The sequence below is a fragment of the Engystomops pustulosus genome, chromosome 11 (assembly GCF_040894005.1).
Source record: "Engystomops pustulosus chromosome 11, aEngPut4.maternal, whole genome shotgun sequence".
Lineage (NCBI taxonomy): Eukaryota > Metazoa > Chordata > Amphibia > Anura > Leptodactylidae > Engystomops > Engystomops pustulosus.
In genome coordinates this window covers 11,468,360-11,482,288 of record NC_092421.1, presented here as the reverse complement: position 1 = coordinate 11,482,288, position 13,929 = coordinate 11,468,360, and the positions used below count along the sequence as shown (strand labels likewise).

The 13,929-nt window shown below is 48.6% G+C and overlaps 2 protein-coding genes across 2 annotated transcripts; both read right to left on the bottom strand.

The window, feature by feature from the left end:
- Positions 1-1,555: 1,555 nt before the first annotated feature.
- On the bottom strand, positions 1,556-12,939 carry LOC140106115 (oocyte zinc finger protein XlCOF8.4-like). Its single transcript, XM_072130358.1, has 7 exons — positions 12,894-12,939; positions 7,694-7,822; positions 5,536-5,700; positions 5,333-5,456; positions 3,756-3,853; positions 3,562-3,673; positions 1,556-2,497 (listed from the first exon to the last, which is right to left on the bottom strand). Exons 2-7 carry the CDS (start codon positions 7,772-7,774, stop codon positions 1,779-1,781), a joined length of 1,299 nt encoding a protein of 432 aa, XP_071986459.1. The 5' UTR covers positions 7,775-7,822; positions 12,894-12,939; the 3' UTR covers positions 1,556-1,778.
- An 85-nt stretch (positions 12,940-13,024) lies between these two features.
- LOC140106166 (histone H2A.J-like) lies at positions 13,025-13,571 on the bottom strand. The gene has a single exon (XM_072130438.1). It carries the CDS (start codon positions 13,530-13,532, stop codon positions 13,104-13,106), a length of 429 nt encoding a protein of 142 aa, XP_071986539.1. The 5' UTR covers positions 13,533-13,571; the 3' UTR covers positions 13,025-13,103.
- Positions 13,572-13,929: the final 358 nt, after the last annotated feature.

Here is a 13,929-nt window from a genome sequence, read left to right as displayed (position 1 = left end):
GGGCTGTCTGGTCTGGGGTCTCTGCCTGTATATATGGGGGGGGGGGGGGCTGTCTGGTCTGGGGTCTCTGCCTGTATATATGGGGGGGGGGGGGGGGCTGTCTGGTCTGGGGTCTCTGCCTGTGTATATGGGGTGGGGGGCTGTCTGGTCTGGGGTCTCTGCCTGTGTATATGGGGGAAGCTGTCTGGTCTGGGGTCTCTGCCTGTGTATATGGGGGAAGCTGTCTGGTCTGGGGTCTCTGCCTGTGTATATGGGGGGAAGCTGTCTGGTCTGGGGTCTCTGCCTGTGTATATGGGGGGGAGCTGTCTGGTCTGGGGTCTCTGCCTGTGTATATGGGGGGGGGGCTGTCTGTCTGCTCTGGGGTCTCTGCCTGTATATATGGGGGAAGCTGTCTGGTCTGGGGTCTCTGCCTGTGTATATGGGGGGGAGCTGTCTGGTCTGGGGTCTCTGCCTGTGTATATGGGGGGGGGGCTGTCTGCTCTGGGGTCTCTGCCTGTATATATGGGGGGGGGGGGGGGGGCTGGCTGTCTGGTCTGGGGTCTCTGCCTGTGTATATGGGGGGGGGGGGCTGTCTGGTCTGGGGTCTCTGCCTGTGTATATGGGGGGGGGCTGTCTGGTCTGGGGTCTCTGCCTGTGTATATGGGGGGGGGGGCCTGTCTGGTCTGGGGTCTCTGCCTGTGTATATGGGGGGGGCTGGCTGTCTGGTCTGGGGTCTCTGCCTGTGTATATGGGGGGGGCTGGCTGTCTGGTCTGGGGTCTCTGCCTGTGTATATGGGGGGGGGGGGCTGTCTGGTCTGGGGTCTCTGCCTGTGTATATGGGGGGGGGGGGCTGTCTGGTCTGGGGTCTCTGCCTGTGTATATGGGGGGGGCTGTCTGGTCTGGGGTCTCTGCCTGTATATATGGGGGGGGGGCTGTCTGGTCTGGGGTCTCTGCCTGTATATATGGGGGGGGCTGTCTGGTCTGGGGTCTCTGCCTGTGTATATGGGGGGGGGGGGCTGTCTGGTCTGGGGTCTCTGCCTGTGTATATGGGGGGAGGGGGCTGTCTGGTCTGGGGTCTCTGTCTGTATATATGGGGGGGGCTGTCTGGTCTGGGGTCTCTGCCTGTGTATATTTGGGGGGGGCTGTCTGGTCTGGGGTCTCTGCCTGTGTATATGGGGGGAGGGGGCTGTCTGGTCTGGGGTCTCTGTCTGTATATATGGGGGGGGCTGTCTGGTCTGGGGTCTCTGCCTGTGTATATATGGGGGGGGCTGTCTGGTCTGGGGTCTCTGCCTGTGTATATGGGGGGGGGCTGTCTGCTCTGGGGTCTCTTATTAATATATAATTCCCTGATTTATACAGCGCACACAGATTACGCAGCGCTGTATAGAGCTTTGCTATAATGCCCCTTCCTGTGGTCACCTGCCTATGGACCCATATAATCTCCCCAAACTAGTAATGCCTAAGCTCTACTCCTCACATTGTGGCCCCTTCTCTTACTCTCCTTCCCCCTATTCTTCCCGCCCTCCTCGCACGGTGGCCAACCCCCCCCCCACACTGTGGAGTTGGGTGCCAGCACCGATCCCTAGAGTGTGCAGAGGGCTCGGCCCGGGAGGTGGCCACAAGCCAGAATTGTAGCATTGAAATTCCCTTCTCATCCAGAGATCAATAGGATATTGCTAGATTTCAATCATTTACTATTAGGGGCTTGTTATGAAGACCCTTTCTGTGCATTATAGTCTGATAATTATGGAAATGTGAACAGCGGGTAAACACAATGAAAGGGAATAAAACAATAGACGTCAATGTTTATGTATCATCTGATGACGGACAAGATGCGGCTTCTGTGTAAAACATTTCCCACAATCTGAACAAGAAAATGGCTTCTCCCCCGTGTGGATTCTCTGGTGTTTAATAAAGTCTGATCTTTGTGAAAAACATTTCCCGCATTCCGAACAAGAAAAGGGCCTTTCTCCCGTGTGAATTCTCTTGTGTTTCACAAGTGACAACTTGTGCAGAAAGCTTTTCGGACACTCGGAGCAGCGAAATTGTGGGTCGTCCGTGTGAATTCTCTGATGGTCCAGAAGACTTGATTTCCACGTGAAACATTTGCCGCACTCAGCGCAACGGAACGGTTTTTCCCCCGTGTGAATTCGCCAGTGCTGAAGAAGATTGGCTTTAGAAGAAAAACATTTCCTGCATTCAGAACATGAGAATGGCTTTTCCCCCATGAGGATCTTGTGCTGTACACGGAGCTCTGCCTTCTTCCCACATTCCCAGCAGGGGAACATCTTGCCCCCCACGTGATCTATACTTTGTGTATAAATATTGTCCTGATGAATAGGACGTTCTTTATGACTGGAGGGATTGCACAGCAGACACGTACTGGGGGCAGCTGGGGGGACATCCAGCTCATTACAGGCGTCTCCTGAAGGTACTGGAGCAGCTTCTGCTTCACAATCAGAAGTAGAACCGAGGTGTCCGGTATAAAGATTGCAGCCACTTTCCTCATTTATTGGATCTGTAGAGAAAAAGAACCAAACTCACATGTTACAGCTGTTCATAAACCTTGAAGGAAATTTTCCACCAGGATTAAGGATTGTGTATATGGGGGGGGGGTATTTGATTCCCAAAGATGACATCTCTGGAGTAATGGACGCCACCCACTGATTTCTACATCGTCAGATTGGCTATGACGGTAGTAGAGGTGCTCTATGGTATGGGCCGTGTGTGTATGATATATAAGATGGCATACAGAGCACTAGTTCTTTCCCTAACTTCCCTTGGTTTATCGTTTAGTTATATTACTGTACCCTTCATATGATCCCTTTAAATTATCTAAATAGTTAATGTTGTTATTTTAATATTTACTGACCCAAACTGAGCATATTCTACATTCGGTGTCAGCATGGCCCTAGCACAATTGTTTTGCAAGCTGCCCACAGAACATCTCATAAGCTGGGAAAAGTTTAATGCATATTGATACGCATGAAACTTTTTCCAAAGCATAATCTTCCCAGTAGAAGCGTCTAAGACACTGGTACAGTCGTTATTGCCACCTCTGGTTCCGCTCATCATTCTGAATTTTTCTTCCTTTAAAATAAAGACTGATCTGAACTTTTCAAGTGATCAATCCAAAGTTGGAGCAGCTTCTCTCCAGGCTCTGATTCTGTCAGGAGAAGGTGGTGTAATGTACATTGTGCATATGATGGTTACCCAATCCTTGGCCTCAAAAGTCAGTATCCCACTGACCGGCAAATAATCCCTTTCTATTGTTAAGGCTACATTCACACGGCCGTATCCGTACAGTTTTTTTTTACGGGTTACATACGGCCACATTCATTTCAATGGACAATATGTCTGACCATTTATATTGCCGTTGTTAACTTCGTACCGTATACTAGCCCTATAAAAATATAGAGCATGTCCTATCTTTTCCCGTATTAGGGCGCCGTGGCCCATATGTTCCTATGGAGAGGGGCGGGGGTGAGCGGCGCTCGCCTCCTCTCCCGGCGCACTGCCATGTGCCCGTCGTGCTACGGTGCGGCGGGCCTTACAGTTACATTTTAGATAACCCCTCTCTACCTGGGCTGATATTACCATCGGTGTCTTTCTCCTTGCACTGTTCATCACTTCTTACAGAGGTTTCCTCTTCTCCATCTATTACTTCAATTTTTACATCCTTCAGATCTTCACTCTACACAGGCAATGAAAACACAACTGTATGACATTCTCCAGCTTCCCTGTAGCTCATGTATTGTACATTCAGCTTTACTTACCTGATGATCCCGGACAATACAGCGATTTTCCTCGGGACAATCCTCAGTATTGAAGGGACTGGAACATCTCCCTGATGTAGTGATGACATTGTATCCATCTGTAGTGATCACAGTGTATGTATTATATGATCATATGGAAAATAATGGAACATCACTATTTTATAGGGGTATTCCCACCAAGACAAAATTCTTTAAATATACTCAGAATGCAAAAATGACACAGTCTCTAATTTGAGGTTATTAACAAAAATCTATAAAATTCTAACACGTCCCCATCAGTCCTTCCGTTTGGCTCTGGTTTTCCATGGATGTGACCATTCTCCAGGGACTAATGATTCATGTAAGGCCCTGTACACACAAGCCACAACGTGCGCTGCTGGAACGTCCGCCCCAAATGCCGACGGCTGGAACTGAACTAACATGCCGAGTACTGTTCCAGATACTCAGTGTTTGGGCCGATGTTGCAGCCCGCGCACAATGTGAATGTGATGCATCATCACTTGGGTGTAAAGGGCCTCAGGCCGTTCTGGATAAGCAACTAAATCTGATAATCCATTAATAAAACTCATTGGTGCATTTATAGGGTTCTTAGAGGGTTAATATTCTCTACGTGTGGTTAATATGCGGAATAACGCTGCATTTATTGATTTTGCACCACCAGGACCATAATCATGCGGCTCCCGAACAAACCCTCCTGCAAAGGTTTACAAGTACAATCTTACTAGTGTCTATATAAATTACAACAGAGACATGTGACAGCTCCACTAGTTCCCCACCACAGAGCCGAATCTTACACGGAGGAGGTGGAAGTGGTCAGAAGTTTATAAAGTGAACTTGTCATTCGGATTTTTCTTTTTTTTAAGCTGGTAACAGGTTATAATATCCTGTGCTATGCCGATTTTAAAAATACCTGTCAGCGCTCTGAATCATTTCAGTACTTTCTAATAGTTTATTTTACATTACCTGGCTCCCTGCAAGCAGTGAGTCATGGGGGAGGAGCAGCTGCAGCCTGTGTGTGCCTGTGTCAGTCTCCTCTCCTCTCATCCAGCTCCCTTCCCACTTCCTGTCATGTGCAATGGGTAGTCAGGGAAGGGAGGGAGGGGATGTGAAGTAGAGGAAGAATGTATAAAGGAGAGACAGACTGCAGCTGACCCCTCCCCAGGACTAACTACATGCTGCTAGCAGGGAGCCAGGTAATGTGAATCAAACTATTGTAAAGTACTGAAATGATTCAGATTGTGGACAAAGGCATTTTTTAAATCAGCATAGCATAGGCTGTTGGAACCTGTCACCAGCTAAAAATTACATTCCTGGAAACAGGTTGCTTTTTAGGCTGCATTCACACGTGACGTTAAGGTATGTGTTTTGAAACGCAATACAACAGCTGAGAAGAGGAGATTTAACAGCGAGTTGAACGACATTTTGTAAATGTGAATGTTAACTGCAATTTAATTAGACAAATCTCTTCTCCACTGTTGGACTGCATTATAAGACACTCGTGTTAAAGCCTCATATAAAAGCAGCCGCAATTAAGTTATTAATTCTATAGATTAATGTTCATTGTAAATGAGTCTTACCTGGTGATGGGGGGTCCTGCTGGTCCCCCATCATGATGTCCTTGTACTGGTCCTTGTGTCCCTCTATGTAGTCCCACTCCTCCAGGGAGAAATAGACGCTGACATCCTGACACCTTATAGGGACCTGACACCCACAATGATACAGTCATCACCCAGACACATCACCCCTTGTATAATGTCCCAGCATCCCCTGCAGCGCTCACCTCTCCGCTCAGCAGCTCCAGGATCTTGTTGATGAGGTCCAAAATCTTCACTTTCTTGTTTCTTTCACACATAAATCTAAGAGGAGGACACAGAGTAATGGAGCTCTGAGGACGTGTCCAGTCCATTGAGGGGCCGCTGTGTGACTTCTTCACCAATGTGTAATCCTACAGAGATAGATCTACAGGTAACACCCAAATACCATATCCAGTTGTAGCAGAGCAGGTCTGTTATGGGAGACCACTCTGGCCAATCACATCGCACACTTGGTAGTGCCCGAATATTTGCATATATCCTGGACTTTAAAAGAGATTTTAAAGGGATTGGCATCTATTTAATCCATCTCTTCCATGCATGTACCCATGAATATACCTCATTGCCTTCAGCCCATCCGAAAGGTGACCATATCTCACAGTCTGTCTCACTGACAGACAAAGGAAGAGGAGGGAGCAGGATGAGTCAGAATCTCCTGCTGCAGCCCCTCCTATTCATCAGAGATCACACATGTAAACAAAGAATCATGGAGAGTCTACACACAGCGCAAAATTAAGTAGCAGGAATGCCGAATCACTGGGCGAGCATTCATGGATTATCCACATGGCAGTAAAGGCACATAAACAATTTATGAAAAAATTGGCCTAATGTCATGTGACCAGGGTGACATCATCAAAGGTCCTTGAGCTACTTAATATGAAAACTATACCCCATGTACATATCTGACCACATAAAACAATCACAGCAGCCTCCATGGACTTCTACTCCTCTCCATGCAGTCTGCTGTGATTTCATGTGATAAAATATGCTGTGATTTCATGACATATATGCTTAGTGTACAGTTCCTAATGCTACAAAAGCTATAGGACCTGCCATGATGTCACCCTGGTCACATGACATTATAGCAGCATAAAGCAAAAGGGATGGAGAGGAGCTGCTGGACTCAGCCTGAGGAGGCCACGCCCACCTGGACTCGCTGTAGCCACGCCCACCTGGACTCCAGGTAGCCGTGCTTAGTTACCAGGTAAAACTATAAAGTTGAATATATGGGAATCTCAGGGGCATAATTTTTAGCTACAAGCAGGGTGTCAAATAGTTATTAGAGCTCTATAGGAACATGTCACTACCTGTATTTGTGAAAATAGTGGTGACGGGTTCCCTTTAATGATTCTAGTCACGTAGGAGTATAATATAGAGTTAGATTAGAAACTTTACTTCTACCCTTCAACTTTAATGTACTATAATAATCCCACACAACTATATTACAAATTCTCATTTGGATCCCAGAGTCATTGTCCCATTATACTGCCCCCCCTTATTTAAGCTAAAAATAATTTCCCTCACATTCCCATAAAATCAACTTTGTTATCTTACCTGGTATACAGTCAATGGGAGCTGCTTGATCTCCCTGTATACCAGGCAAGATAACAAAGTTGATTTTATGGGGATGTGAGGGAAACAATTTTTAGCTACAAAAAGGGTGCCATTTAGTGGGCTCTGAGGGAACCTGTCACTAGCTGCATTTGTGAAAAGTGTGGTGACAGGTTCCCTTTAAGTAGTGAGCACGTGCACTCATTGCTTTATTCAGTGAGACCCACCCTACAGATTATTGTCCTATTCCACAATATTACTTTGCTAGTGTCCTCATAAGTCCATGGTCTGATGCACGACCGAGACATTGGGGCTCATTCATTAAGGGTCCGAACGCCGCACTTTCGTCCGGTTTCCCAAACATTTCCGATTTGCGCCGAATTGCCCTGGGATTTTGGCGCACGCGATCGGATTGTGGCGCATCGGCGCCGGCTTTCACACGACAGAAATCGTGGCCGACGGACAACCAGACGGATTCGGGAAAACCGTGGAATTTAAAAAACGATTTGTGTCGCAAGATCAGCACTCACATGCACCGGGAAGAAGAAGGTGAACTCCGGCGGATCTCAGCGGGGGAAGCGACACATGCAGGAAATTGGGCGCACGGACCTTAGTGAATCGCGGCAGAACCCGAATCCTTGCCGGACAACACGCCGCGGGATCGCGACTGGACCAGGTAAGTAAATCTGTCCCATTGTCTCCATCATTAGTCCCATAGACTTAAACACTGCTCTCCATGTTTTATTAATAACAGTAACAGTAATGTCACAGGAAATAATTCCCAGAATCCCTCACCTCTCCTGTCAGCAGGTATATGATGTCCAGGGTGAGGTTTATTACAATTCTCTCCGTTATATGATTCTTGCCCTCGTCCATGTTCTGAAGATTTATACAGAACTCGAGTTTGGTTCTGGTGCCAGGAAGCTTGAAGAAATAAGTGAAGATGGTTCTTATAGTGACAGCAGAATATGGACCGGAGTCTGCAAGAGACTCAACAGGAATCAGAGAAGTAGATCTCCACTACAGATAACCGAGATCAGCCATATGGGATTATATTCTTCCTACAGACATCCACGAGACATTACAGTCTGCTCCTCCTGCACTATAGTAACCAGAGATTCATGAGACACCGCAGTCTGCTCCTTCTGTTCTATAGTAACCAGACATCCATGAGACAGCAGTCTGCTCCTCCTGCACTATAGTGACCAGACATCCATGAGACACCAGTCTGCTCCTCCTGCTCTATAGTAACCAGACATCCATGAGATGCTGCAGTCTGCTCCTCCTGCACTATAGTAACCAGACATCCATGAGACACCAGTCTGCTCCTCCTGCACTATAGTAACCAGAGATCCATGAGACGCCGCAGTCTGCTCCTTCTGTTCTATAGTAACCAGACATCCATGAGACACCAGTCTGCTCCTCCTGCACTATAGTAACCAGACATCCATGAGACAGCAGTCTGCTCCTCCTGCACTATAGTAACCAGACATCCATGAGACAGCAGTCTGCTCCTCCTGCACTATAGTAACCAGACATCCATGAGACAGCAGTCTGCTCCTCCTGCACTATAGTAACCAGACATCCATGAGACACCCAGTCTGCTCCTCCTGCTCTATAGTAACCAGACATCCATGAGCCGCTGCAGTCTGCTCCTCCTGCTCTATAGTAACCAGACATCCATGAGACAGCAGTCTGCTCCTCCTGCACTATAGTAACCAGACATCCATGAGACATCACAGTCTGCTCCTCCTGCTCTATAGTAACCAGACATCCATGAGACGCAGCATTCGGCTCCTCCTGCACTATAGTAACCAGACATCCATGAGCCGCTGCAGTCTGCTCCTCCTGCACTATAGTAACCAGACATCCATGAGACAGCAGTCTGCTCCTCCTGCACTATAGTAACCAGACATCCATGAGACACCAGTCTGCTCCTCCTGCTCTATAGTAACCAGACATCCATGAGACACCAGTCTGCTCCTCCTGCTCTATAGTAACCAGACATCCATGAGACATTAGTCTGCTCCTCCTGCACTATAGTAACCAGACATCCATGAGACATTAGTCTGCTCCTCCTGCACTATAGTAACCAGACATCCATGAGACACCAGTCTGCTCCTCCTGCACTATAGTAACCAGACATCCATGAGACACCAGTCTGCTCCTCCTGCTCTATAGTAACCAGACATCCATGAGACATTAGTCTGCTCCTCCTGCACTATAGTAACCAGACATCCATGAGACATTAGTCTGCTCCTCCTGCACTATAGTAACCAGACATCCATGATACATCAGTCTGCACCTCCTGCACTATAGTAACCAGACATCCATGAGACAGCAGTCTGCCCCTCCTGCACTATAGTAACCAGACATCCATGAGACAGCAGTCTGCTCCTCCTGCACTATAGTAACCAGACATCCATGAGACATCACAGTCTGCTCCTCCTGCTCTATAGTAACCAGACATCCATGAGACGCAGCATTCGGCTCCTTCTGTTCTATAGTAACCAGACATCCATGAGACGCAGCATTCGGCTCCTCCTGCTCTATAGTAACCAAACATCCATGAGACAGCAGTCTGCTCCTCCTGCACTATAGTAACCAGACATCCATGAGACATCACAGTCTGCTCCTCCTGCTCTATAGTAACCAGACATCCATGAGACACCAGTCTGCTCCTCCTGCACTATAGTAACCAGACATCCATGAGCCGCTGCAGTCTGCTCCTCCTGCACTATAGTAACCAGACATCCATGAGACAGCAGTCTGCTCCTCCTGCACTATAGTAACCAGACATCCATGAGACACCAGTCTGCTCCTCCTGCTCTATAGTAACCAGACATCCATGAGACACCAGTCTGCTCCTCCTGCTCTATAGTAACCAGACATCCATGAGACATTAGTCTGCTCCTCCTGCACTATAGTAACCAGACATCCATGAGACATTAGTCTGCTCCTCCTGCACTATAGTAACCAGACATCCATGATACATCAGTCTGCTCCTCCTGCACTATAGTAACCAGACATCCATGAGACAGCAGTCTGCCCCTCCTGCACTATAGTAACCAGACATCCATGAGACAGCAGTCTGCTCCTCCTGCACTATAGTAACCAGACATCCATGAGACATCACAGTCTGCTCCTCCTGCTCTATAGTAACCAGACATCCATGAGACGCAGCATTCGGCTCCTTCTGTTCTATAGTAACCAGACATCCATGAGACACCACAGTCTGCTCCTCCTGCACTATAGTAACCAGACATCCATGAGATGCTGCAGTCTGCTCCTCCTGCTCTATAGTAACCAGACATCCATGAGACATTACAGTCTGCTCCTCCTGCTCTATAGTAACCAGACATCCATGAGACATTACAGTCTGCTCCTCCTGCTCTATAGTAACCAGACATCCATGAGACAGCAGTCTGCCCCTCCTGCACTATAGTAACCAGACATCCATGAGACAGCAGTCTGCTCCTCCTGCACTATAGTAACCAGACATCCATGAGACATCACAGTCTGCTCCTTCTGCTCTATAGTAACCAGACATCCATGAGACGCAGCATTCGGCTCCTTCTGTTCTATAGTAACCAGACATCCATGAGACACCACAGTCTGCTCCTCCTGCACTATAGTAACCAGACATCCATGAGATGCTGCAGTCTGCTCCTCCTGCTCTATAGTAACCAGACATCCATGAGACATTACAGTCTGCTCCTCCTGCTCTATAGTAACCAGACATCCATGAGACATTACAGTCTGCTCCTCCTGCTCTATAGTAACCAGACATAAATGAGACACCACAGTCTGCTCCTCCTGCTCTATAGTTACCAGACACTTACACACAATCAGGTGTATGATGCATTCAGGTGCCGGTACCCGGCTGCTGTCTCCTCCCCCGGAAATTCCCGGCTGCATTTCCTGTCGGCACCAGGTTACCGAGCCTCTTTTTGACTTTTAACCCTTTAGTGTACATGCAGAACCGCAGCGTTGTCTCTGGGAGATGTAGTCCAGGCCTCGTTGTACTACAATTCCCGGCATGCTTCACGCTCCTGCAGACAGCGCGATACTGACAGCTGCCATCTTGTGGTCAGGATGGGAATCACAGCTTAGAATGTTATGTGCTGCCATCTTGTGGTCAAGGTTGGGTATCGCAGCATAGAATGTTATGTGCTGCCATCTTGTGGTCAGGTTGGGTATCGCAGCATAGAATGTTATGTGCTGCCATCTTGTGGTCAGGTTGGGTATCGCAGCATAGAATGTGAAATTAGTAAAAACGTATTTGCATCACTTTCTTTTGGGTTCAGTTTTTTCGCCTTTCACTGGGCTCCATATAACACCTCTGCTTTATTCTATGGTTTGATGCGATCACGGTGATTCCAAGTTCCAGGTTTTATTTTGTTTTAATACATTTTCAAAATTTAAAACAATGTGTACGAAAAAATAGTTTCTCCGTCTTCTGCCGCTAATAACCTTCACACTGGTGCACGGAGCTGGGGGAGGGGGCATTTTTTTATGAGATGACATTTTCATTGCTATAAAATCTTTATAGTATTTCGGACATTTGGTCGCTATTTTCAGCTATGGGGTTTACTGCCGGGAATAACCGTTTTTATATTATAAGAAATCGGGAATTTGGGGATGTGTGATACCAAACATGTTTGATTTTTACCGTTTAACATTATATCAGTAGCAGGGATGGGGGAGGGGGGGGAAGAGATTAGAATTTTTAGTTTTTTTTTTATTTTTGTAAAACTTTTTTGTGCTATTTTGTAAATGCTCTAGAATACTTTAACCCTAGCTGGTCTGATCATTCGTCTCATACTGTATACTACTGCTATATATGCTTTTTACATAGGGGGGCACTGATTGTACCTCGTCCTAATGAAGTCGCAGTGAGCGACGATCTGAACAAAGATGGCGGCACCCACACGTCGGCGTCTTTTAAATGCCACTGACAGCAATTGTGTTCATACCCGCGGTGCAATATGCAGCTCACCCTACACCTATGTATGACAAGGGCTCCCCATAAGCACTCTGCATTCAGTAGCAGCAGCTCATAAGAGGTTAAAAAGTTAATAGTAGGAGGCCATGGGTAAGAATTAGAAGTTTCCCAGTGTCACTTTGCCTGAATTTATGAACGTGTCTATTTGACTTGAGATTTCCTTAAAGTACATCTACCACGAAGGACTGTATGCAAGTGAGTGTGAGGGGCTCCAAGGTCCATAGGTGTTAATGGAGCCTGGAGCCCCTCAGGCTGATTTGCATACACAGTCTTTCATCCTGGTGGTAGATGTCCTTTAAAGAGGATTTGGGAGCCTAAACCAACTGCAGGCACATAGACCTGTGGATAAGGAGCCCAAAACAGTGCGTGTGTACACACATATATTTCCCATACACAGGGCAATACGTGGCACTAAACTGCCGGTCCCGTGAGGACTAGTACTGGGTCGTGCACAAACAACCCGGCTCTTTGTGAATGACAGGAGGCGGCTCTTTGAAAATACTGATGGCTCACTTAGCCCCGCCCTGAATAGACTAGTCCCACCTCTTGTTTTGGGTCACTCCCTTTTCATCCAAAAGTTTGGGGTTAAAAGTGGAGTGGGGATGGTTAGCTGATAGGAAGTCCGGCTAGAAGTAAGCTCCACTCACTAAAGAGGCGGCGTTCCCATCACTACCAGCCGCGTCCTATTGTTCAGACTTTACCAGCACTAACAAGGACTTCCCTGTGGCCTGAAGTTCCATCTCCAGCCCCATTAACGCTTCATGACCCGATGTTATGTGCAGCACAGACGCATCGTGTGAACAGTCTGAAGCCCCGCACCTCCAGCGCAGAGAAGGCGGACACCACCGGGGAGCAGCACGCCTCCTGTACCGCACACGTGGTCAGCAATGCAGGGGGTCGGCACGTGACCCCCCCTTTTCCCGGTGCAGGTCACGTGGTGGCGCCGCTTGGATCTGTGTTAATCCACCCACCGCCTCCCCGGCTACTTACCGTGCAATCACGTGACCCCTTCTCCCGGTGCAGGTCACGTGGCGGCGCCGCTTGGCGCACGGGAATTTTGCCACCGGCTACTTACCGTGTACAACCACGTGCCGCGCACTCACACAGCGCACCAAACACACACACTTAGCGGCATCAGCTCAGTTACAGGGGTGGGTGGCCCTTAGAAGGGCCTTTGGGTGTGGTGATGTCGGGTCGGGTCTAGTACTCCTGGGACTGCTGGGAACTCTTCTTGCCTCCCTTGCTGGTGGTGGGGGCGGCCCCGCCGGTCTTCTTGGGCAGCAGCACGGCCTGGATGTTGGGCAGGACGCCTCCCTGGGCGATGGTCACTCTTCCCAGCAGCTTGTTGAGCTCCTCGTCGTTGCGCACGGCCAGCTGCAGGTGGCGGGGGATGATGCGGGTCTTCTTGTTGTCCCGGGCCGCGTTACCCGCCAGCTCCAGGATCTCAGCGGTGAGGTACTCCAGCACGGCGGCCAGGTACACGGGAGCGCCGGCGCCCACCCTCTCCGCGTAGTTGCCTTTACGTAAAAGTCGATGTACTCGCCCGACCGGGAACTGCAGCCCAGCCCGGGATGAGCGGGTCTTCGCCTTGGCACGGACCTTGCCTCCTTGTTTACCGCGTCCAGACATTCTCTCCAATCTCTAAGATCACTATGATTTCTAACGGCTTCGTCCAGTCCTCTTTATACAGCCCTAAGGGAAGCAGCCGGAGTCAGTGATTGGTTGTTTTCCAAGTCAGCCAATGAGAATCGAGAGTATTGAAAAACAACCAATCAAGAAGAAAGTTACAAGTGTCACATGACCACCCTTGCACTTACGTGATTGGCGTTTTTGGAATCGGCAGGCCCCGCCTCCCCGTGGAGGACCCGGCACGCGGTGTATGTTTAGCGCCTACAATCACTGGAGCCGCAGCACAATGCAGAGTACAGTGTATTATCACCAGTCACCTCCGTGTAATAGCCGGCACGGGCATCGTACACGGCGCGCAGCGGCGGGAGGGCGAGAAAAGAGCGGGAAGTTCAAACTC

What these genes read in the sequence shown, in the direction of transcription:
- LOC140106115 (XM_072130358.1), bottom strand. Translation starts at nt 7,774, where the DNA reads ATGGACGAGGGCAAGAATCATATAACGGAGAGAATTGTAATAAACCTC. An exon ending in TGGAGCTGCTGAGCGGAGAG is followed by an intron (nt 5,457 to 5,535) that starts GTGAGCGCTGCA and finishes TGTGGGTGTCAG; the next exon opens with GTCCCTATAAGGTGTCAGGA. An exon ending in GCAGGACCCCCCATCACCAG is followed by an intron (nt 3,854 to 5,332) that starts GTAAGACTCATT and finishes TGATCACTACAG; the next exon opens with ATGGATACAATGTCATCACT.
- LOC140106166 (XM_072130438.1), bottom strand. Translation starts at nt 13,532, where the DNA reads ATGTCTGGACGCGGTAAACAAGGAGGCAAGGTCCGTGCCAAGGCGAAG.